The sequence below is a fragment of the Megascapheus bottae genome, chromosome X, assembly GCF_031878675.1.
Source record: "Megascapheus bottae isolate mThoBot1 chromosome X, mThoBot2.hap1, whole genome shotgun sequence".
NCBI lineage: Eukaryota > Metazoa > Chordata > Mammalia > Rodentia > Geomyidae > Megascapheus > Megascapheus bottae.
This window is the reverse complement of record NC_143547.1, coordinates 70,039,731-70,065,743: the sequence shown is the minus strand read 5'-3', so window position 1 is coordinate 70,065,743 and position 26,013 is coordinate 70,039,731. Positions and strand designations below refer to the sequence as shown.

The window sequence follows — 26,013 nt, the reverse complement described above, 5'->3', positions numbered from 1 at the left end:
TCTATTATAAAATTGTGAAATGGAATTGGTATTGTTTACTCATGACACATTCTCTAGAGAACTTTTCCAATTCAAGACAGTATGATTATAATTGAGCATCAAGAGATTGTTAAGTAAATGAAGAGAGGAAAACCAATACATCTATGGTAGTCTAAGTACTTTGTGTGTTTCAAGGCTAAATCACTCCATGAATCCAAAAATGATCATTCAGGTAAATGGAAATGAAGCCCGACTCTAAATAAAACTATGCTGCTTATGAATTTTCTCCTTTCCATGAAAGTATCTTTATGATTTACAAAATCAACACTCACACACAGAATTACTATAAGATTTGAAATTCATTTAAAATAAGCCAGGGGACTGGGAGTTTGGCCTAGTGGTAGAGTGCTTGCCTAGCATGCATGAAGACCCAGGTTCAATTCCTCAGTACAACATACATAGAATTAAAATAAACCAGACATAGTAGTATATGCCTGTGATCATGACTCTTAAAAAGAAGATCTGGAGTTTGAAGCCAGCTTAGAGTATACAGCGAGATTGTCTTAACAAAAATACAATAAAATAAGAAAAAATAAAGTAAAATTAACTTTAAAAGATCTGAACATTTTAGGACAATGTTAAAGTTATTGATCAGTGTTGCTCCTCCTGTGGATGAACTGAGAGAGCAAGAAACAGCAACAGAAAACCTATGGACATTTAACTGGGAAAACTAAGAGAATGTGGAGTGCCTTATGGTTTGAAAAATGTGTAAAGTTAACAAAACAGTGAATATAATTTTGTTGTGGGCTGATTGGGACTCCAAGTTTCTCCTCATAGCCATGAATAATATAAAGTGAATGATGCCTATACATGAGGGTTGTCTCATAAGACCATATCACCTGGTGACAAAGAATCATAATGATTTTTATAAACATACTCAATGATGTCCACCTGAGAATATGTTCCTTTCATTAAGGGACACAAGTCTATATTTTAGAACAAATTCCATATTCATAGTTCCATATTGTTTTATTTTTCAAAACCATGATCATTAATTGGTTATTTGATAGTCATTACAACAGAATCAACTCATTTCAAAGATAAAAGATTTTCACACCGATATCACATTTCGTCCTTTGCTTGTATTTTATTCATTCAAGGAGGGCATGAGAGATAGAAAGATCAAACAGAAACCATAAAACAGTGAAAGCAGGAGTAAGAACCTATAAGTAAAACTAAATATTGCCTAAATTCAATTAGTAGCCATTAAGAATTGAATGTAAATGAAATTACTTGATTTTTTTATAAAAAAATTTTCTGAAAAACCTAAAGATAACATGCATATATTTATGAATTATTTGGTAAACTGATTGATAGTATTCCCTAAGGAAGAAAGCATTGAGACGACTATTGCAAAGTCAAATTTATCATTGAAAATTAGTCTCCATTGGTACAAAGTAATTGTCTTGAAAATCATATAGCCTCTCTTCTTGTTTAATAAGACTGTTTCAACTTTTCTGGCATATTTTAATAGCACCATGGAATGTAGTCCTCAGTAACAAATCCTTACTTTTTTAATTCTCAAGGTTCTTTTAAGATTAATTATAAGGAAGTTGTGTGGAGATGTAGGAGCAGGAATAGCTTTTCTGGGATGCTCACTCTCAAATGCTTCTTTCTATGAATTCGTGGATCTCACTTTGTAAGCATTTTTAACGGAGAAATACAAACTAGTTTATCTTTCCCTAATGATGGCTCTGACTGTCCTACCAATAGTGATTTGACTTCTCTCCATAGACATGGTGAAGCTTACAGAAGAAAATTTGTTGGAATGATGTTAACATTGGAATAAAGATAACCGAACTTTCAAAGTTGCAATGGCACCCATAAAACTCCCTTACCACGTCTACAAATTACATCTTTTAGGGTCAATGGAAGAGTTTTGATGTAGTTGCATGGTACAGGCTGGCAACTGTGAAGATACTGCATTTGAATTCCTTGGAGCTCAGTATCTTTGCAACATTACAGACATGGGAGGGCTATTCCAATCTTTGCTTAAAGGGAGATAAAGGAGTAGATATTTGCCCCCAGTGGGTTCTAAAGTGCTTTGGCAATGAATTGCAAATCAGGGATCTCAGTGATCAAAGTGGCCCAGAGAGCAAACAAATGAGAACTTCAAAACCCTGGCCAGGATTTGATCTCATATGCTAGACAAGCAGCAGGAAATCTGCTAAATTCAGGAGCTGAGTTTCTGAAGTCAGAATGACTTTATGTCATCAAGCCATTTGTAAATATCCAACTTTTCCCCTCAGTGATTATTTTTAAAAGTCTTCTATTCCTCTGGGGCAATGCTGAGATTCAAGTTGCAGCATGGACTTGCAGGATTAACTTGCTGTCTAGGAAATTGAGATTCTAGCCTCTGGGGAAACTTCTCCACAAGTGAACTGTCCAAAAGCTATTGATTTACTTTTCTACCCTTGGATCTACTTAGTAATAAACTTAAAATTTCTAAAGTAACATGCACTAATTATACATGCTAATGAAATTCCACATATTCAATACATACTACAATATAGTCAGCTCAAATCCAACTGTACTCTTTCTGCACCCAGACCCTTCTCAGTCTCTACTTATTCTAGTTTAAAGAAGTTTAAAGAAGTGAACTTTGATATGCATATATAACACCAGAGTTGCAATTCAATTAAATATGACTTCCAGTGCAATATTTTTTTTTCATTATTTGTAGTGGTCCTGGGACTTCAATTCAGTACCTGTGCTCTGTCCTGGAACTTTGTGCTCAAGGCAATTACTCTACCACTTACACCACATGTCTATTTCTAGATATTGTTGGTATTTTGAGGTAAGAATATGAGACATTTCTGCCAGGGTTGACTTTGAATCTAGATCTTCATATCTTAGCTTCCTGAGTAGCTAAGATTATAGGCAAGAGCGACTAGTCCCTAGTTCCTTTTTTAAAAATGTCTATTTATTTTAAAAAAATTTATTTCATTATCCTTAAGTGATTGTACAATGTGGTTTCAATATCTCAAATTACAAGTACAATTCATCTTGATAAATGTCACTCCTCCCAGCATTGTCTCCCTCCCATCTTTCCTCTTGAACTTGTCCCCCTTGGGACATAATATCTAACGTAGTAAAGTTAACAGTCTGTCCTTTTGAATTGATTAATATATGAAGGCTGCAACATATTAATAAAGTAAGGGTCCTTATGAAAATAGATGCAAGTGAGTTCCTCTGAACATTTTGCTCCAGGAGGACACCCTAAAGTTGCCATATCTGAGGAAAAAATCCCTCCCTAGCAAAACATTTTATGGCTTCTCCATGTTGGATTTCCAGCCTTCAAATCTGTTAGAAATAATTTTCAGTCTTTTTAAAATATTTGGATTTGACATTTTGTCATAATAACCTGAAGAAACAAAAACAGCTAAGGACACCCATGCATGCACAAGTAAATTTTATTTACAGAAATGTCTTTGAGAAGAATCTCTTAAAATCCTCAGCATTTTGCCTTCAGAGTTGTGCCATTTGGGGAAAATATGTGGGCCATGGGAGAATGTAGATATCTTAGTTTTAGTAAAATATGATCAGTAATTTTTGCCAGTCCTGGGGCTTCAACTCAGGTCTTGAGCACTGTCCTTGGGCTTTTTCGGGCTAGTGGTCTGCCACTTGAGTCACAGCACCACTTCTGGATTTTTCTATATATGTGGCATTGTGGAATCAAACCCAGGTCTTCGTGAATGCTAGGCAAGCACTCTACCATTAGGCCAAACTCCTGGCCCCAGTATTTTCAAAATTCAATTGCCTTATTACTCCAATCTGTCTCTTCTGTATTAAAAACTTAGTACATCCTTGAAATTTGTTTCAAGGACATTGGCTTTGGAGGCTAGAAGACAGATCTAGTAATTAATTCCTATGTTAGCATAAATGGCCATAGCCTGAAGGAACACTAGAACTCACACAAGGTCCCAAATAACTCACAGATCACACAAGTAATATTATAAAATGGCCGACAACCAGTTTATTTTGGCTAGAAATTCATGCCCCTTCATTTGTACTGCTCTGAAGGTATCTCTAGTTAGCTGAGAAGTTTTGTCATTTTTAGAATAAATTCTCTACAGATCTCATCCACTGGAAATACATTATGTATCTGTTTTTTTTAAAACTGGTGTTGCGAGTTGGAGCGGTTAGGGAAAGGGGATGTATCAACATCAAATAAGCAAGTGCATTTTGCAAGTCTGCAAAGATTGACTTCTTTAGCACTTCCTAGCTGGTTGACTCATTGTTTAACATTTAAACATTAGCTGGTAAAGTACAGCAGCGGTGCCTGCATTTTACCCTCTGAAAATGCTGTGAATATTTTGAAATCATCAGGCATATACATTAAAAGCTTAACTTCAAAGGAGGAAAACCTTTTAAACTTTTAAAAAGGACAGTAGGCAAACACTAAGGAAATACAAATTTTAAAAATTACTTTATCGATTCATTAGTTGTAAGAAATATAGCAAACTCAGTGGCTAATGATCAGAGAAATCAGATCTGAGGCACAGAGGAAATTTGTGTGTCTTTACATACTGCACCCTAGAAATATGCATTGGGATTATGTATCAATTTAAAAATGTTTTGTAAAAAATAATAAAAATGTATCCAATGTATCAAAATAACAAAGAAATTGACTATAAACTAGAGTTATATAAAGTTTGTCTAAAAATAAGATAGCCAAAATGAACTTAACATTTAAATACCCATTCACTATGTAATTCAGCCACTTCATGTCTAGGTATTCAGCCATGAAAAAAGGGAAATACATATATAAAAAAACCATATATCTATCAATTTTCATAGTAGCTTCATTTTTAATAGTCCCAAACTTGAAAAACATAAATGTCCATCAAGAGGCTAATGAACAAGTAAATGGTTATATCCATAAATCAGCACTCATTAATGAAAAAGGAAACTATTGGTACATATAACATGTTGGATAAATCTTGAAATAAATTTGTTAAGTGAAATAAAGTCAACAAAAAGGAAGCGCACAGTACATGGTTCTGTTTATATAAAACTCTAGAAAATTCAGACTGATTTATAATGACAAGAAGATTAGTGTTGTGGGAAGGCTTTCAAAGGGGCAGCAGGAAACAAGGGGTGATATCTTCTTTATGGCAATGGTTTCACAGGGTACACATATATCAGTCAGCCTGTATAGTTTGTGCACTTTAAATTGTGTGTTGTTTATTGCATGTCAATTAGACCTCAATAAAGCTGTTCATTTTTCTTAAATCCACTCAGTCATGTAAAAGAAACGGGAGATAATTACTTTAGGTTCATATACTTGCTATCTTTGACTGTGAAACAGAGCCCTGAACTTATTGGTAATAGAAACCCTGCAGCTAATTGACTAACTGCTACCTATAACTGCCCTTGAGGGGACTAGTTTCTTTCTTGGAAAAATTGAAGAGTGGCTTCTAAAGTCTTTTACAGGTAGGTAGGTTGATGAAATCATAAAGTATCTTATGAATTTCACATGAATTAATGTCAAGCAAATCTCAACTTGATATTGCCTAATGAAATGTTGCTAATTGGGCTGAGAGTTTGGCCTAGTGGTAGAATGCTTGCCTAGCATGTACGAAGACCCAGGTTCGATTACTTGGTACCACATACATAGAAAATAGAAGTGGGGCTGAGGCTCAAGTGGTAGAGCTCTAGCCTTGAGAAAGTCCAAGGACAGTGCTCAGGCCCTGACCTCTAGCCTAGGACTGGTAAAAAAATAAAATTAAATTAAAAAATAAAATGTTGCTAATTAGTAATCTTAAAGTTCAAATGAAAAGTAATTTTAGGAATTATTTAGGGGCTGGTAGTTTGTCCTATTTGTGAAGTGCTTGTCTAGCATGCATGAAGACCCGGGTTCAATTCCTCGATACCACATACACTTCAAAAGCCAAAAGTGCTACTATGGCTCAAATGGTAGAGCTCTAGCCTTGAGAAAGCTCAAGGACAGTGCTCAGGCCCTGAGTTCAAGGCCCAGAACTGGCAAAAAAGTAATTATTTGTAACATATTAGTTTTTATTTCCTGAAAGTCTACTGTGTGCCAGGCAAGAAGTGATTTTTAAGTAGTTTTATTGAAATAAAGTTCACATGTTATGAATTTACCTATGCACTACTGTGAATCCTAGAAAATCATGTATTTTATGTTTACTATTTTTTCCTCATGAACAGAAAAATACTTCTGAACACTTTAGTTGTCAATCCCATCCCACTATCTTGCCCCACCAATTCTGAAGTAATCAGTCCGCTTCTTGACATCTCTATAGATTTGCGTGTTTTAGACATTTCAAACAAATAAGATCATATTATATTTGGTCTTTTTTCACTGATTTTCTTCCTATTAAATCATGTTTATAAGGTTCACCCATATTTTAGCATCTATTAATGTTTCAAACCTTTTATGACAAATAATATTCCTTTCTTTTAGCATACCACATTTTATTCACCAGTTGATAGACATTTAGGCTGTTTCTACTAGTTGTAAGTTATGAATCCTGCTGCTGTGAACATCCATGTACAAGTTTTGATAGGAATGAATATTTTGATTTCACTTTGTTATCTTCCAGGAGTTACATTCCTGCATCATATGGCAACAATATGCCGAAACATTTGAGGACTTGCCAGGCCATTATCCACAGATTTCTACTAATGGACATTCCTACCAGCCATGAAAGAAGCTTCCAATTTCTTCCCATTTCATCAACTCTTATCTTAATGTAAAGTAATGTAATTCTTGAGACTCAATTTATAACACGCACTTTCCTTCAACAGTTAGCATCCTATGTTTCTAGCTCGCAGCTATCAAACATTTACTGTATATACAAAGCTGCAGACAATTGTTATACATGTTATGTCATCAACTGCATTTCATTCTTTAACAGCATTATAAAGTATGTTTAAATAACTCAGTGACAAAGCTAAGATTCCTCATAAAAGTCAATCTTATCTTAAATTCCCAGGCTCTCTATTGCCTTATTACTTTTATAGTCCTTCACCAACAATTTCAATTTTTAATATCAATTTTTAAGTAAGTGTTGGTTGTATTTATCTTGGAGTAGGATTTCAGTCATTGTGGAGATGATAAATATTGGATACCTTCTTTTTTATTGTATTTTATTGTCTGGAAGATTTAGAGAGGGGTTATAGTTGTATTCCTCAAGTAGTGGGTACATTACTTATTGAACATTGATACCCCTTCTCATGTTTTTCTTCCAATTTCCCTTCTCCCACCCCCTTCTCAATCATCTTTAGAGCATCTGGTACTCTTATCTTGAGGGTGTAGCCCACAGTTCACTAGATTTCATTATTTCCTAGCCTTTTGGGGGAAATATGCAAAGGAAAATGCAACAAAAGTTTAGGGGAAATGTCCTGTTGAACTAACACACAATGCTATTGTAGCATCGGTAAAGTGAGTCTGGTCTGTAGAGTTTACCAGCAATTTTAATAACTTGACTTCTGATTGCAGCCATCCTAGTGAGTATGAAGTTGGCTTTGATTTGCATTGCCCGCATGAATAGTGATTTCAAACACATTTTCACATATATAGATATAAAGATATAGATATATATCCCCTAGAAATATCATCCTATAGCTAATATATGGATAAGTTCCCAGAATTCATGGAGCCATACATTCATGATTAGATGTATAATGTGAACACATAGGGATTATCATAGGAGTATTTGTAAAACATATGAATTGTAGTAAATCTTATTAACTACACTTTTCTTATGCACGCTATTGTACATTTAATAAATCTCTGATCTTGCATGCTGGTGTGTACCTGCCGTTGTGAAGGTGCATGGGAGGCTGAAGTAGAAACATCTCTTGAGTGTCTAATGTTTGAAACCATCCTAGACAACATAATGAGATTTATATATATCAGAATAAAACAAAGAAGCAAGGAAGGGATGGAGGGAAGGAAAGGGAAAGGAAAAAGAGAAAGAAAAAAAAGCAAGCTGGAAGAATACATATTAACATAATTGTATTGAAACTCTGATACTGATATATGTTACATGATTATTAGTGAGGATGGAGGAAGGGTATCCCAATTCCTACAGAGGACCACAAGGTATGCATCAGCATCTTGGAAGCCATGAGGAAATTCTACAGACTGAATGAAGTAGGAAAATTCACAGACCATATTTTGTACAAATGAGAAGGTAAGTATCAGAAAAAACACAATTGAATTAATATATATAAGTATATATGTATATATGTATAAATGTATATAAACATATATAAATATGTGTAATATACACATTTATACACACAAATATATATATACATACAAGGATGTTATCTGGATAACAAGAGAATGAAAATGGTCTACAGAGGTTCAAAACAGAAGGATCAGTCACTTCAAGGAAGAGCAATGGAAGCTGGGAAAAGCAAACAATATTCAAGTGTCCAGAAAGACTTTGGCAGAGTGTCACTTTAATACTGCCACTACAGCATCATGCTTATGACATATGAATGCTGTCTATTCCTCATGGTTAAATGAACATTTCCCTAGTGGACTAAGAAGTCGCCTGTACAGTTTAGACCTTTGCTGTTACTGGATAGAGTACCGTGGATAAGCTATGGAATCTCAAAACTTCGATAGCTTTGAGAGTGTTATTATGCAATGTTAGTATATTCTTAGAACTTCAGAAAAATCTCCCTATATTAGAGGCTTGCAAGTTTATATTTATTAAGGTAGTCAACTTTGGTGTCTTTAACAGATTATGTTTTAGAGACTGGAATGATTTGAAGTTGCAATTAAAATCCTAGGCAGAATCCCATCCAGGGTGTTTTATAGCTTAATTGCAAAGACAGCAAAGAAAATAAGCAATTCAAGTTCTATACCTTATTTCACCTTCTCTAATGTGACCTGCTAGTTCTTCAATAAACTTTTCCCCTTTCATCCAGTAGATCATTGGCCCCGATTCTCCACTGAATCCAAAGAATGCCTTGCATGGGATATTCAGAGGCTTACCTGCGAATAAGAGCAAAAGAAATGAACATGGGACTTGTGGTTAAAACTGGCTTATAGAGATGGCTTAAAACATCCAAAAGAAAACTCAGGGATGAACAATTTCCCAGCCCTTTTCTCCATCATGTTATTAATGTTAAGAGAGAAAATAAATTATAGTGAGGGCCTCTAGGACATTTAAAATGCCAAGCTATCTTAAAAAGTGGAAAAATATAAAGTTGCACAGTTTTGTAACTTCTTATTTGTATTGCCTACCTCCAGAAACTAACAGGAAAAGAATCAAATAGAAAGAATCTAACATTGTTTTGTGAGAATTAAGTATTATTTACTTGGATTTACGTTGGATATTAATATTCTAAAGCACAAGTTAGCTTTGAATTTTTATTCTGATAGTTTTAAGAAAACTTGGATAATGCAGTGATGGTTAACTTTAGGTATCAAATTGAGTGAAGTATTGCTAGAGAGTTGGTAAAGTGCTATTTCTGGGCATGTTTGTGCTGATATTTCTAGCAGAGACTGACAGTAGAGGTGGTTGTTGAAGTGGGCAACATCAATCTGTTGGAGGTCCAGACAGAATAAAAAGGTAGTGGAATGGAAAGCTCACTCTTTCTTCTGGAGTTGGGACCATTTTTCTGTTCCCCTTGATCTCTGGACACAGGGATTTGCATCAGTAGCCTCTGGAGATTTTGGCATTCACCTTTCAACTGAAAGCTACATGAGCTTCTTTAGATGTGAAGTTTTACTACTCAGATTCAGCTGTGTTGCTTTCCTAGTTCTCCAGCTTACCATAGTCACTTGTGGGACACTTCAGCCTCTCCACAAACATGTGATCCAAATCCTCAATACATTTTCTATCTACCTATCATTTCATTAGCAATGCCTCCCTGAAGAATCCTCACTTGTTCATAAACTAAAGCAAACATTTAAATGGCAAATATATCCATATATCTCTAAAAAGTATGAACATGAAAAACTGTCTTACATTGTCACTTAGATTCTTTCATTAAAATCATTCACATTGATCAAACAATTCTAAGCAGTATTTTAATACTTCTTACTAGGGGTTTAATTTTGATTGTAAATTTTTCATCAAATACATAAGCAATTATATTTTCTGACAGTGATTATAATTTCTTATTGCAGAGTAGACTGGTAAAAGAATAGTGGTAGAGGGTTGGGAGTTTGGCCTAGTGGTTAAAGTGCTTGCCTAACATGAATGAAGACCAGGGTTCGATTCCTTTGTACCACATACATAGAAAAAAGCTGGAAGTGGTGCTGAGGCTCAAGTGGTAGAGCTCTAGCCTTGAGAAAGTCCAAGGACAGTGCTCAGGCCCTGAGCTCAAGCCCAGGACTGGCAAGAAAAGAATAGTGGTAGAGTAACATAGAGTGTAATAATATTTTATACAATACTCCCTCCATTCATAAATTAGAACATATCATTTTAAACATAAAATGCATTTTGGGCCTTTGTTAGACCATAAGATAAAGCAACTTTGGAATTATTTTCTCCTAATGAAATTTAGGGTAGACTTTTCCCCATTATTAGTTTTAGTCATAGAAAACTTATCCAAAACTTCCATATTCTAAGAACCACTGCTTCCTGGAAACAAATTCTTTTAATTAGCATAACTAGAATATAGCTTTCTTTGAAGAGTATTTTTTTCTACAAAGAAACAGACTTGGTATCTACATTAAGACAAAGTCACAAGTAGACCTCTTACACACAGGGATACAGCATGGCAGGCTGTGTTTATCTATAAGTGATGTGTTAGCAAATATTAGTTTTATTACAATGTCAATTTACCCCCAGAAAAATGACATGTCCTAAAAGTTCTCATTGTTGTGCATTTGACAAATAGCTCAGTGTCAAAAGGCTGTCCATATTTCTGATACAAATGTAAAATAAGGTTATTTGCTGTTGCTTTAAATACATGTTCCACATAAGGTTGTGTAAAATTGAAATAGTCTTGTGTCGTGGAAAGTCTACTGGACTGAGTCAAGAGGCTTGGGTCTTAGTTTGGAATCTGTCCTAAACAAATACACTGGCACTGGACCAACTTCCTCACTGTAAAATGATCTTTCACATATGTAATGAAGATGGTAGTAATATTTGTGATGCTCAGATAAGAGAATATATGCAAAAGTGTTTGGCAAATTCAAAAGCTTCATTGAAATTTAGCTAATACTGCTTTCCTTTTGAGGCTTGATCATCCAAATGAAAGTTACATTTGAGGCAGAATCAAATATAGATACTGAGATAGATACGTGTTCATTTTGACTCTGCCAATCTCATATCTCCTATTGAGTTCCTAAGAGACAATTTACTTCATCAACATTCCATAATTTTCTCCTGAATTGTAGAGAATGTCTGATGCATCCTAGTAAGTCCCACGTTCTCTAAAATTGAACACAGAAATTTCCTGTGCTTTGCTACCATCATTCTCATGAAATGGATGGTATTAACAAACAGAAAATGATGTAGCAGAAAATCAAGAGAGTGTGAGAAACATTCCTGTAAATGATCCCAATTGGTCCCATTATATACATTGACACATATAAACTTTGGGTGTCATTCATTTGAGCTATGTTGAAAATACAGGAAATAAAATAGCCTTTTGATTTTCCTGGCTTGTGGAGGCTCTAGCCTTGCATGATTTTAATGCAGAAAGACAATTATAGCACTAGGCAAGAAAGAACATTCTTGAGGTAGTTCATTAAATATGACAGTGTCTGCCCTATCATTGGCATAACATATAAGGTACTAACTATTGAAGAGATTTCTTGTAAGAGCAAGGTTTTCTTTTTTTCATCAGATTGTCTCGTGCTAAATGAAGAGACAGGTATTTCAGCAGTCTGGCTTCTACAAATAAAACAATATCCTGAAGATTTTGCCAATGGCCAAAATCAAAGAAGAGAACTTCAACTGCCATATCAATACTCTGAGAGAATCCTGAAATCATAAGTTCTCTGGTCAAATATTGATATATTCTGTTTGTGTCAGGAAGTGGCCTCTCCTCTTCCAAAAGTCATGAGAAGGATCTCTGCATTGATTGGGAAAACATTCTGAAACAGTCTGTCCAGGCATTTTTCCAACCTGGTTTATGTGCCAAATCCTATCTACTAGTGGCATCAGTTAGCTACTGTATTGTTTTGCCTCCAGAAATTTTGAAAGTCATTCTGTTATTGCATGCCCCATTAGTAGAGAAAGCCAAGTCACATTTGCATCTAAGTAGGTCGAAGAGTATCAAAATAAAAAAAAAACAACTTTGTGAATTGGTACATCCATGCTAAGCAATGAGGTAAATGAAGCTTTCTGGAAAGTGCATCCTTCGAAACTTCATTTCTCAGAGAGTTAGCTGAGGATCTACATTGTAAGAAGGTTATTTAGGGAGCTGAAAAAAGTCTATTTTTAAGTACTTATACAAAAGGATTTTCTTCAACATGTTACTTAATGAGTACAATATATCCAAACCACCCTTTCTGTCATTTTCCCCAAGTTTCCTAACCCAACCATCACAGTAATCAATTTTCTGAACCTTTGCCTTAAAACAAACAAATTCAGGTTAGTGATTTGCTCAGAGGAATTCAGCTATGTATTACCAATTTAGTTGTCCTGAGTTTCGAATCTTAATTTTCAAAACAAGATCATGAGTTAAGAAAATAAGTCAGGGGCTGGGAGTTTGGTCTAGTGGTAGAGCACTTGGCTAGCATGCACAAGACCTGGGTTTGATGCCTTGGTACCAAATACATAAAAAAGCTGGGAGTGGTGCTGTGGCTCAAGTGGTAGAACTCTAGCCTTGAGAAAGCACAAGAACAGTGCTCAAGCCCTGAGTTCAAGGCCCAGGACTGGCAAAAATAAAAAATAAAAAGTCAGTTAATTTGTGATAGTAGGGTCTCTTGGTAGTGTGGAATAAAAATGGGAGTAGGTGTTGAAAGGGACTGGGACCAGCATCTTCTAATTTCAATTGCTATAGTTATCAATTATTTTTCTGGAATAAAGTATGTGTATTATACATATTGTATATTATAGTTTTTAGACATTAATGATATGTATAACACAAGTTGTAAATCCTAATATGATGCTACATTGTAAGTTCTGAAATGATTCACACAGAATGTTTTCCATTATTTTTGTGAAAATGTTTGCAAATAAAACTTAGTATAGTTCCAATACATATACCGTTCCATGTTTTCATTGACATAAATGAGCAGGATGAAGGTGCATATAAAATAGAGGAATTTCAAAACCTCGTGATATATGTGTGTATGTGTGTGTGTGTGTGTATGTGTGTGTGTGACTGAATTTGTTTAATGAGTTGAATAATTAATTCTGTTTTGCATTTTGAATCTATGCAATTTCTTTCTAAAGAACTTTAAAGACCTTGAGATTCCACTATCCAATGTGAGAGAATTACCGGTAAGGGTTGAAGGATACAATTAATTTTATTTTGAACACATCTGACTCTATTCTTCTACCAAGAATTTCTAATTCTTTAAAAGTAGCCAGGTGCAAGTCGCTCACATCTGCAACCCTAGCTACTCATGAGGTGGAGATCTAAGGATCACAGTTAAAAGTTAACCAGGGGTCGGGAGCATGGCCTGGGGGTAGATTGTCTCGCATGCCCAAAGCACTGGGTTCGATTCCTCAGTACCACATACACAGAAAAGGCTGAAAGTGGGACTGTGGCTCAAGTGGTAGAAAGCTAGCCTTGAGCAAAACGTGTACAAGGATAGTGCCCAGGCTCTGAGTTCAAGCCCGACTGACATATAAAAAGTCAGCCAGGTCATGAAAGTCCAGAAGACTTGGATGAAATGTTAATTAGTGGAGCTGTGTCATTTCTGTAGAATGCCAGTCTTGAGCCAAAAAAAGCTCAAGCACAGTGCCCAAGCAGTGTGTTGCAGCCCCAGGACTGGAATATACACACATGAAAGAATTTCTCAAAGGTGACAATTTGATTTTCATTCTAGATCTGCCTTCTATATCTGTAACTTTTATGAAGGCTGCAGATAATCAGCCTTTTTTTGCTACAGAGTTCTTCTATATTCTTTGTTTTGCCCTTTAAACAATTTTCAACTTCTTTGAACATCTCTTTAAAAATTTCCCATTATCTCTACTTCTTGGGCTACATATTTTCCTGCTAGTTCAGAAGAAGCACTCTCATGATAATTTTTTGTTTGCTTGTTTGTTTTTGTTCTCAGTATATTAATTGTACAAATAGCTATACAGTTCAATGTGATGTTTGAGCACTTGCATACAATATACGATGAAGGGAATATTTATCCTCTATCTTTCTTTTTTGTCGGGATAATGTATAGAGGTGTTAGAGTTACATTTGTCAGGTAGTAGGTACATTACTTCTCGCACAATGATACCCCCGTCATGTGTTTGTCTCCATCTCCCTTCCCCCATCCCCTCCCAATCATCTTGGTTTCTCTCCTTCCCTTCCCCATTTTAAATAAACAAATAAAACATATATACAATATACCAGTTAAAAAAGTTAGATACAGTAACCACATGAAATTAGCCATTAGGGGGAAAAAAAGTGAAAAGAAATACCATAGCACATTAAGAACAACAATCACAAAGACAAAACTCTTGTTTCCGTATCCTAGAATTCCTTTCATTTAGTCTCATCCTATATGACCTTATGTACCTTGGTTTTGAGCTACTATAATCCTCTGCTAGGAGAGTCCTGGATGTGTACTAATTATTACAAATGATATCCTCTATCTTTCTTATCCTTCCTCTTGTTCCCTTTATTTTAGTTTTTATTTAGTTTCATTATTCTATCTTCATATATATGTTTGTAATTACCTCTGTGACATTCATCTTTTATTTATATTCCTCCCAAGATAAAAGAGTATGCATAATTACGTAAGTGATAAGACAAACTTTTTAGATTTGTTAAAATTGAATGTGGATAGCCCTGTAGAGAAATGAATCAAGTATCTACAGTACTGAAGAAAAAGAATATGAAATACAATATAGTTTTTATGAATAATCAACATAAGCAAGAGTAAATTGGTGGCAGTAATGTGAACAACCCCATATACAGTTTCAAGTTATGAATGCTCAGATCTACTATATGCATGGGATAGGTAAATTTTAATAGTTTTAGAGTACCAAACCTTATGCATTTTGCATAGTCATAGTTATTCCTCAGTGGTGGTCTCAGACCTATATACCCATGAATACCAGTTATATTGTATTTGTCTGTATGAGGCTATTTTGCTAAATATGCTATTTCCAGTTCCATCTATTTCATGAGAAGGAAGTAATCTCATGTTATTTATGACTAAACAATACTCCATTATATATATATATACTGCACATTTTTATTTATTACTTGTTGTAGCATGGTTGATTCTATGACTTGGCTATTGTGAATAGTGCTACATTAAACATGAATGTGTAAGTGGTCTCTTGTCTGCTGAATTATATACAGAATCATATGGTAGTCCTAATTTCAGTCTTACAAGTAATGTCTATACTGATTTCTGTAGTGGCTACACTAGTTATAATTTTACTCAACATATTTTCTTAGTAATTTTACTTCTGTGTCTTCATGTATACCAGAGATTACTTTTTAGTAATAATGGGACTTCAAGCTACAGGGACTTGAAGTACAGGGACTCAAGCCTGTTGGCAGGTTTTTTGCTACTTCAGCCACTATGCCATCTCCTTGGTGTTAGTGATATTTTGCTTTTTTTTAAATAAGTAAATATGTTTAATTTGATTTAAACATTCTACCATGAGGTCATGCATATAAACTTATGCATACTCCATGAACACGAACAGTTATATATCAATTGCAACAATTTTTTGTTTTGATATTTCTTTTTAAAAAATAAATTTAAAAAATCCTCCATCAGTAAAACAACCTTTTTTCATATAATTTTTATCATAATTAATAGAAGGGTCCCCATTTCCCTCCCCCACCCCAATGTATTATGTTATCTCTCATCTCTTTTGCTGTCACTTGGTTATCTCATATTGTTACAGTATTTCTCCTGATTATCTTATATATTGTATATATGCATATTTGGTTATTCGAAGTTGGATAGGGAAGGGAGGAAAACAAGATGAGGGGCTGGTGTTGGTAATTTTTGAAACAGGTTCTCATTGCTGGGATGGCAGGAATAAGCCACTCTGCACAGCTACTGTGCTTCTCACATAGCTGGTATGACAGGTGCAGTTCATTACTCAGCCATTGGCTGAAATAAGGCTGAGAACTATTTTGTTGTTGTTCTGACTTGAAATGGCCTTGAACTGCAATCTCTGGTTTATGTCTCCAACATACCTAAGATTACAGGATTGTGCTGTTGTGCCCAGGTAGGCAAGGGCTTCTCTTATTCTAAGTTGAGCGTGAGTGATGAGTGCTATAGAGAAATCCCCACAGAGTACTCCACGTTTTATCTGCAGAGCACTTTCAAGATTCTCCAAGTCACACTACTATGGAATCAGTTTTTCTGATCATTTCTTAGATCAGGTAGTTTATGTTACCTGTACAATGTATGAATTTAAAAGTCACATCTAAACTGGGTATAGGGTTAGAGTTTGAATTTCTCTTAAATGTATTTTTCCATTCATGTTGATGGCCCTTAACTAAATATGATTTTTTTTGGCTGCTCTCTTTGATCAATGAGCATGGTTTTCCAAGCTGGTGTTTCATAGATTTTTAGGACGTACACATTTCAGGCTTCGAGATTTTATTTGGGTCTTAGTTCTAGCTTATACTTCTCACATATGCTTGGCTCAAGCCCCTCCCCCCTAAGATCAATGTCTGGTTGTGATATCTCCAAGGGCTATGTAACTATTTTACACTTCTATCTCTGGCTTTAAATTCCCTTTTCATTCATGTAACTGGGTATTTCCTGATTTGCTTTCAAGCTGGGGTAAGCATCTAAACTTCTTTTTCAGCAAGCATTTTTCTGTGGTTAAAACATAAGATAACTTTTTAACCATCTCGATTTAGCCTCCCCCATCGTCAAAGTGTCTGAAATCCTAGCACAACAAATCTATAAATTTTGTATCTTCATTCTGAATGTTAATTTTTCATTCTCAGCAAGAAGTTAAACATAGTTTCTATTCTTGTCATTGTTAACATAAGCACAGCTTCTCTTTTCTTCTCTGGGATCACACTTGGAAGTGGCCTTTAGAAGATGAGAAGAAAAAGGAGTGGATAATTGTGATATCAGTGTAAAGGTGAACCACTTCCTATATGTTTATATTTGCAACATTTTCTTTCAAGGTTTACTATTTTCTTAAGAAATGAAGCCAAAATGAGGACATATATTTTTCCTTATGAACATCTCCTGAACTCCATGCTGTGACTAACAGATCAGCATCAGTACACACAGACACAAAGGCATGTTATTTCCCGCTAAGACATTCATTTTAGTGCTTTGAAATTGGTAAATTAATTCCTTCAAGTTTAAAGAAAAACTCAAGACACCATTTTAATAATAGCTCTTCACACATCCAGTCTAGTATGATTTTCTTCAGTGAAGGATAAAGAGAAAAGTCATAATTTGCATATGGGCAGTACCCTATTAAAAGTGTGTCTTATAGTTCATATCATCTGCCCAGTATGTCAAGATATTGACTAAAGTTCCTGCTTGAGGTTGAATGCATTATGAATAGAAGCTGATGAAAATTTCAATGATACTTTGTCTACAATCAAGTAGTACTCCAAAGGACATTTTTTTTCTTTAAACAGTATTAGTCCTGACCATTTAAGACTTTCATCTTCTGAAGAAATTCAACTCATTGCATATACTTATGAAACTGTAAACATTTTATTTTTTTAAATATTAAATGGCTGTATAGAATACTGGAGATATTAGATATAATAAATTCAGAAGGAACAAATGCATTTCAGTTGTGAGAAGAAAGGCTATATATTACAGAAAGTGTAATACAGTTCACATAATAATGTAGCTTCATTTTTCAAAATCCAATGCTTGTTATATTCAGTTATAGCTTTTCAATGAGATCTATTTTATCACAAACTTCTTGGTGTTTATACACTACAGCATCATCATGTGTCAAAAATCAGACTGAAAAAGAACATCTTCATGATATGCTTAGGTAAATAGTCAAAAATAATATCATTTTTGAAAAATAAAAAAAATATTAAAAAGTTCCTGCTTGATTCTATCTCTAGTAAACCAATAAGGGAGGAGGTGACAATCTAGGATCAATGGATGTTTCTTGACTAAGATGTAGAAAAACACATATTCTCTCAGTTTGGAAAATACATGCATATACATTTGTGTATATATGTATATACATATATATGGATGAATATACACTTTTATGCAGCCAAATCTGTAGTGGAAAATACCTGGATCTTTGGCTTCTCTGAAATTACAGACTCAAATCAACTCAATGGAGGGTTAAAGTTTAGTAATAGATTCAAACACAAATTAACCAGCTTTCCAGAAGTCAAGTTTAAGTCAACTTCAATGCTGAAAAAAAAGTCTCTCTTCCAGTAAGTCAGTATGTAGTATAGTGTTTAGGTACTAAAAACAATGTTGCCTTCCCATCTATACACACTGGGAAAAAAAAGGAACTTCTACATCTCATGGTGATATTGTTCCCCCCTTTAACCTTTTACTGTCCTCATTCTTTTCTTTTACTTTTTTCTTTTCTTTTTTTGTCAGTCATTGTGCTTGAACTCTGGGCCTGGGAACTGTCCCTCATCTCTTCAGCTCAAGGTTACCACCCTACCCCTTGAGCCACATCACCACTTCTGGTTTTCTAGTGGTTAATTGAGGATAAGAGTCTTAAGCCTTTTAGCATCATACTATATGGCAGGGTTGGGGGGAAGGTAATGGGGACCAAAACATGAGAAAAGGTATCAATGTATATGAAGTAATGCACCTTCTATCTAGTGAATATAATGTAACCCTTCTATTAATTACAATAAAAATATATGGAGAAAATAAATAAATAAATAAATAAATTAATGTGGATTGGATACAGATACAAATGAATAAACATGTAATCTTCAGAACCTAAAAAAAGTCTTAGGGTCTTTAGTGCCCAGGCTAGCTTTGAACCGCAATCCTCAGATCTCAGTTTCCGAAGTAGCTAAGATTACAGGCGTGAGCCACTTCACCCAGCTGTCCTCATCATTTTCTAAATGAAATGTTACACTCCCTAAAATACATCTTAAATTGAGGCTGAGAGTAAGCTATTATGTAACTAAAGGTAAGAAGAATGTATTTCTTGAAGTGAGATCAAAAGGCAGACGGAAAGTTGATGAGGCAGATCCATGGGATAGTTGTCCTAGGAAGCAGACACTTTAGAAATATAGACTTTTCTGCCTGGAAACAGTAAACTTTATGAGAGAAGTATGTGTGAAAGTTAACTGATTGGGGAGGGAAGACTGGTGTAAAAAGTACTTTTGTATTCTGGGCTAGAAATTTTGGGGAGAAAGAAGGGAGGGATGAAGAGAGGGAAAGAAACACAGGGATGACCACTTGAGCAGCTTTCACTTTATACCATATCTGGCTTACAAGTATATATGATGTTAGGGGATTTTCTTCAAGGATGTTGAGGAACATTCCTCTATATTTTTTTGCCTATGTTAATAGGAATAGTACAAGATTAAGTTTCAAAATAAAATGAGAAAGAGTCTTATTTATTTCATGGTTAAAAGAATAAGTGATAGGTTTGCTTTGGTTCACAATGGGCTCAAAAGTACCAGAGGCCCAGCATGCACAGTAGGATAAATTGTTTCTTATAGTTAACTGGACATACCTAGCTGAACTGCCAAGTAGTCTCAAAATCTTCCGAAGACTATTACCAAATTTGGTCTAGGGTGAATAATCATGAACGCCATTGTGACTACACAGCATGCTTCTAAACTTTGCTTACCTTTTCCTCTTTCATGTCTCTAAAGACTCATTGGCTCGGTTTCTGAGGATGCTAATTTATTTATTTTTAGTCATATCTCTTATTGAAGGATTCAAGGAGCAGGAAAGGAAAAACACATTCTGGAAAGAGTTGTGGGGTCAGAACACCAAAGTTACAGCTCTAGCTTTTCCACCAAATTGCTATAATTTGGGGCCAAATCCTCTTCCCTTATAAGGCTCAGTTTCTTTTTCTAAATGGTGATAGGGTCAAGTGAGAAAAATCTCTGATGAATTGTCCAAGCAAAATCTTCTCTTCTTTTAAGTATTTGGCCTAGAAGAGTGAATATGAAGATTTTCCAGGTGGGATGAACTGATTCCCTTTGAGTTCTATCCCTTAGCCAACGAACATTGATTATTTCTGCCAAAGAATGAGGATGTGAGTCTGTGTGCTTTGGATGGATTCTAGCTTTAGTTTTAAAACTCTGTGACCATCGTGTTGCTTTATGCCTAAGTAGAGTCCTGCTTGCTGGACATGGAGTCTCAGTTCCTCCACACACTGTAACCACTGACTGCTAATAAGCAGGGCGGGCTTCCTCTCTGTGAACCCTGTCTTGCCTTGAAACCTAGTTCTTTTCTATCCCACTGGTCCCTGGATGCTTATGTTGGCTTTGCTGATCTTGGCTTATGGCCCTGCTTTCCTTGACCCAGTGCTCTCCATATCTCAGCTTGACAAAGGGATTTTAAAAAGCTCTCTGGGGAAAAGACAAAGTCCTTGGATATAAACTCACTGCACTAGCAAGTCCAAGTCATACTCAGCAAAATGAGATGTCAGACAGAGTTGAATTAAGCAAATGCACTGTGGATGCACTCGTGTGTATAGTTGCAAGAGAATTCATTTGGATTGAATTAATACTTCAAAATTAAATGCATATGATTTTGTATATTGTGCTAAGTGGAGGAAAAAGCAGACCACTTTTCTAAATGCTTTGAGATTAAATGACTTCACTTTTAAAAAATGCCCTTATTGATTTAGAAATCTAGGTTTGTAGAATAGCCAACCTATGTAATTATATCAGTTAGAAAAAGATACCAATCCATATTAGACTCATGTTTAAAGTTATTTTTTATTTGCTTCTACAGTTCTTTATTTGCTTTCATGCTATATGTAGGTAAGTATTAGGTTTTGTGAAATTAAATTTGTATTAGCAGCCAGACAAGATAGAACAAAAGCAGACTACAGAGTAACCTTTCCTTTTTCTAAAAGAGGTCATCTTTGTCATTTGAAAACATGTGACAAAAAACAGAAATCTTTCCTTTTTCACCTTTGGCATTACCAAAAGTATTTGAGAGTAGCTTACTGAACAGCTCACAACTTTTTGGTACTAGAAAAAAACAGTCAAATCTTGCTGTACAAGTTTAGAGGGAAACACGTCAATACAACCAGAGAAAATTCTTACTCTGTCCCTAAAGATTGATCTAGGTATTACATAGTAGCGGAAAAAAAACACTGATGTGTTTTCTGGCCATAATAGCGTGATTTAAACTGTGGTTGTGGAATGCTTTAAAAAAAAACCCGTCTTTAGAATTAAAATAAATAAATGTGGTTGTGGTTTTAACATAGGTGTCATTCACATTGGTAAGCCTTGCTGGCTGGCTGCAGAATTTGTCTCTAGAAATGATGTTTAAAATAATCCTCCAAGGATCCTTTAATCCTTCAGAAAATGGAAATATCAGGGTTTAATGCCTGCTTGAGAAAATGAAATCCAAAGCTTTCAATAGATTACTGACAAGATTCATGTCACCCTATTGATTTTCCAAAGTTCTATGAGGATTCTTTAGAATATTAATTTCCTTTACCTACAAATACTCACTGTCCTGAAATTCATTCTCCCCTGATTTGTAGCCAATTTGATTGGCATTACTTTATCTTTCACCCGTGCTCACTCAAAGTCTCACCCACTAAGACCTATCTCAGGTGTTATCTACTCCATAAAGTATGCCCTGACTCCCCAAGTGCACATTCATTTCCTTCTCTCTTGTCTCTGTATCCCGTGTTGCATAGAGTCATAGGAGTAAAAAGTTTAGTTGTGCTTTGCTTTATATAATTATTACAACAAACATAAGCAAAATCCTAATATGTTCTGTCCAAGTTAATTCTGAGAGAATCCCTGTTGTTAGGGTGTCATTACTCTCAGTTTACAAACAGAAGCTGAACAAAGCTAAACATCTTGCCCATAGCCACAAACATTGTAAGTGGCAGAAACTTAAAACCAGACGGGCTCCACAGCTAAAGATCTTAACCACTCTTTCATACGGCTTTTCAGAGATTCCTCTTCCCCAATAAATGTCATGGATATTAATGGTAGAAACCATATCTCATATTTCACTCTCATTTCCTTAGAAGACTAGCATAGCACAGTACAAAGCACATATTTCTGCTTAATAGTACTTGCTGCATTTTTGAAAGCTTAGTGTAATTTCCCTAGTTGTACTTAGTTGTTCTTGTTTCTCTGTTTGTTTCTCTCTCTCTCTCCCTCTCTCCCTCCCTCTCTCTCTCTCTCTCTCTCTCTCTCTCTCTCTCTCTCTCTCTCTCTCTCTCTCTCTCTCTCTCTCTCTCTCTCTCTCTCTCTCTTTGGTGGTGGTGGTGGTTGTGCGCTTGAACTCATGTCCTTAAGTTTTTTCACTCAAGACTAGAGCTCTACCACTTTGAGCCACAGTGTCACTTCCAATTTTCTGGCGGTTAATTGGAGATAGTCTCATGAAGCCTGCCTGGGATGGCTTTGAACCATGATCCTCAGAGCTCAGCTTCCTGAGTAGCTAGGATTCTAGGCATGAGCCACTGGTTCCTGACTGAGTTGATATTCTTTTGTGACATTGAATTTTATCTTTGTAAATAAATCCACTTTGGAATAAACCAGGTAATGTACAATAAATGAATATTCTGTAATTAAGGTTTTTTCCCCTCCCTTTTCTCGCCCTTTTTAAAAGAGAGGGGGGGAAAACAGAAAGGAAAGAGGAGGGTTGATTGTTCAAAAATTCCCTCAAGGCAGAGTCAAAAATGAAATGGGAAGAAAGAACTTCCCTGTACAAATCAGCCAGAGTGCTGTGCTCAGAAAATACCAACCAGAGATGGTCATCGTTTCTTTATGCCCGAGTCTTGCATTTTATGTTAAATCATTTTATGTATGCAATCTTGCTCTCCCTGTGTCCATTCTACTTATTGAAGATCAAAGGATAAATAAGCAATAGGAATGAGGTTTTGAAGTTAGTTATTACAGTTAACAATATTGTAACTTGTTACCTCCCCTTTATGCCACTGCTGAAAGGCACAATGATTAAAAGAAATAAAGACCCATCATTTCTCATGAAACAAGTCAGAAGTCAAGCTCTAAATTTTTATTTTAGGAATAGACTGAAATGAAGGTTGGTAAAATGCTCTTTGAGGTTCATTTGTTTCCTCCAGTGCTTTGTCCCCATTGCTTGAGCAAAGAACCCCTGAGACCCTGAGATCTGAGTCATCATGCCAATTATCCTGTTCAGTTGGATTGCCCCTCCATCTCACATCTTGCCTTCCTTTGTTATATCTTTTACTGTCTCTAGCCACATATCTTGTTCACTGACATTTTCCACATATATGTCTGTACCTTCTATGGTTATAAAATAATGCCTAGTTATTTGCTTATACATATGAAGCTTAAAATGGACATGTCCATATGCTTTCGTGTAATACATGTTTTTTTCCTTTGAAAATGCAATGTGCATGTTTAGCAAAGTCTCTCAAAGAACAGGACAATTGTTAAGCAATAAGAATCGCTTAATATAGCAGAGCTTTCTAAATTCCTCTCTGCTAATCTATTGACTCAAAGTCCTCAAAGCAGCTGCTCAATAATCATTTTTTTTCTCACTCATCCAAAATTCTCTCCCAAATCCACAGGGAACATTCCTGTCTCCTCAGTCATTCTCACTCTTCCTATCTTCTGGATCTAGTCCTATCTTCTATGCTTTGAATTGTTCTACATCTTCCCTTGTTAAAGCCTTTTTAATACTGTGGAATTTTTAGTATAAAATAATGCTTACCAAATTCAAAGACTGCAATTATACTGTTATTGCTTTATAAGTATCTTGTAAGTTGGTTTCTGTAAACAGTGGTCTCTATTTGAAATTTTCACAGGCTATTATGTGTTGTTCTGAAAATACATCACTTCAGTTCAACAAATATGTAACAAGGGCCTAATATAGGCAAGAGCCTTCCCTAGATGTTCAATTGAGAATTATATCAAATAACTCCTGGTCATCTTTACATTCAAAGATTTCATTGCTAAACAACAACAGTTTTTGGAGGGTAGGTTCATGGCATTGCTTAGATTGGTAGTGTTCTTTGAATCTAGTCAGGTTCAACTTCACAAGTTTTCATAAAATTCCTAGAATCAGGACTATTCCTTATATTGTTATCTCTTTCCCTCAGAATGAATGTTGGAAAGATGGAATATCGGGAGTGACCTAATTTGGGAAAAAAAAAGTCTCAAATCTGATTGTTTCTGTCACACCCTCCTTTCTATTTGACTTGAGCCAAGAGCGACCTCAACATTCTTCCACTCTGGCCCATTGTGTCCTGTGTTTCATTTGCTCTGTGTAGTCAAACGAGTGAATAAAGCTGAATTATTTTCCTTACATCTCTTCTGTTAATCAGACATTTAATGGTGAGTTTCCTTAAACCATTCACCTTAGTCAATGAAAGAAGGCTTCTTTCTTGGCGCATTTGTCTGGAGACTGACCAGTGTAAGTTATATTTCATGTGCAAAGTCTGGCTCACTGTCATTTGTTAATGGCTACCTGATAGAAATGTTTTCAATATTCCAAATAGTAGTGGGTTAGGAAAGAAATTCTACATAGAGAAAACAGGGCTGCATCTTTTAGAAGAAGTATTTAAGCTGAGAATGCTCAATAGATTTGTAAGGAAGTGTTTTAATTTGACAATGTTGAAAAGACTCTTTGAGAATAGACTTGAGAACACTGAATAGAATTAGGAATCTAAATGGTGATACAGAAGCCCCAGAATTCTTATTTCTAATTTCTTTTATTGAACATAGGAACTAAGGCTTGATTTGTTGCTTAGAAAACTGGTTTAACTATTGATAGGCCCACCTACATAAAATAAAATTACGTTTGTTTAGTAAAATTTTGTTCTGTTTTAGCTTTTGAACAGAGATCATGCTCTGAATACTAGTTTTATTTTCACTACTATTACATTCTTAAGGTATTAAGCCTCCCATTAGTAGTCTATACTTAATTGTATTTGCTTATTTATTTTTTCTAATGTTTACTCCCATCTTTTCATTTCTTATCTACAACTGGCTATCCTTAGCTTTCTCATGTTCTGTGAATTATTTCCTTCCTATGTTTACAATGGTATCTTTAATATATTTATAAACAGGAGCTAGGTCTCAAATAGAAGAGCCTGTTTTTCTTAGCAGCTTCTTCACCACCATGAGTCAGTCCTTCCTTAGAATATACTAGCTTCTTTTTTTTAATATTTTTTATTGTAATTAATAAAAGGGTTACATGACATTTGCCAGATAGAAGGTGCATTAATTCACATACATTGATACCCTTTCACATGTCTTGGTCTCCATTACCCTCCCATTCACCCCCCCTCTTTGGTTTCCCCCTCTAGTTTCTTTTTGAAGCTTGTTTCTTTTCTAGTTTGTGGATTTTCTTCTCTTTATTCACATTATTCCTATATATTACAATAAATATATGCATCATACAATGAGAAGTCTTTCCAAGTTCAAAATTATCTGAATTCAATTACCCATTTCTCTACAGTAGATGAGAAAAATAGAGCTTAATGAAATCCATAAATATTATGACACTTCATGTTAGGTACTAGTTTTAGTTTTATAGTTTCCCCTCACCCCAAAGATAGCTAGAGAAGCCCAACAGACCTGGCCATTAATTCCATCCCTTGTTTGTTCACTAAATAATGACAAAATAAAGTAGTTTAATAACTTAGCAGGTCAAAGGAAAGAAATTAGCTGTATAGTTAATCGTAGAATCATATCCAATTATATGTTATTTGCCTAGATATACACATAAACATACATATACAACTCTTTTACATATATGTGTCCAAGACT

General features: G+C 35.1%; 1 protein-coding gene across 1 annotated transcript in view; it reads right to left on the bottom strand.

Moving 5' to 3' along the window:
• Il1rapl2 (interleukin 1 receptor accessory protein like 2) overlaps nucleotides 1–26,013 on the bottom strand; it is a 479,341-nt gene that overhangs the window by 35,665 nt on the left and 417,663 nt on the right. Inside the window, exon 6 of the mRNA XM_090327149.1 lies at nucleotides 8,887–9,016. Within this exon, the coding sequence (XP_090183275.1) occupies nucleotides 8,887–9,016 (130 nt within the window). The remainder of the gene's footprint in view (nucleotides 1–8,886; nucleotides 9,017–26,013) is intronic.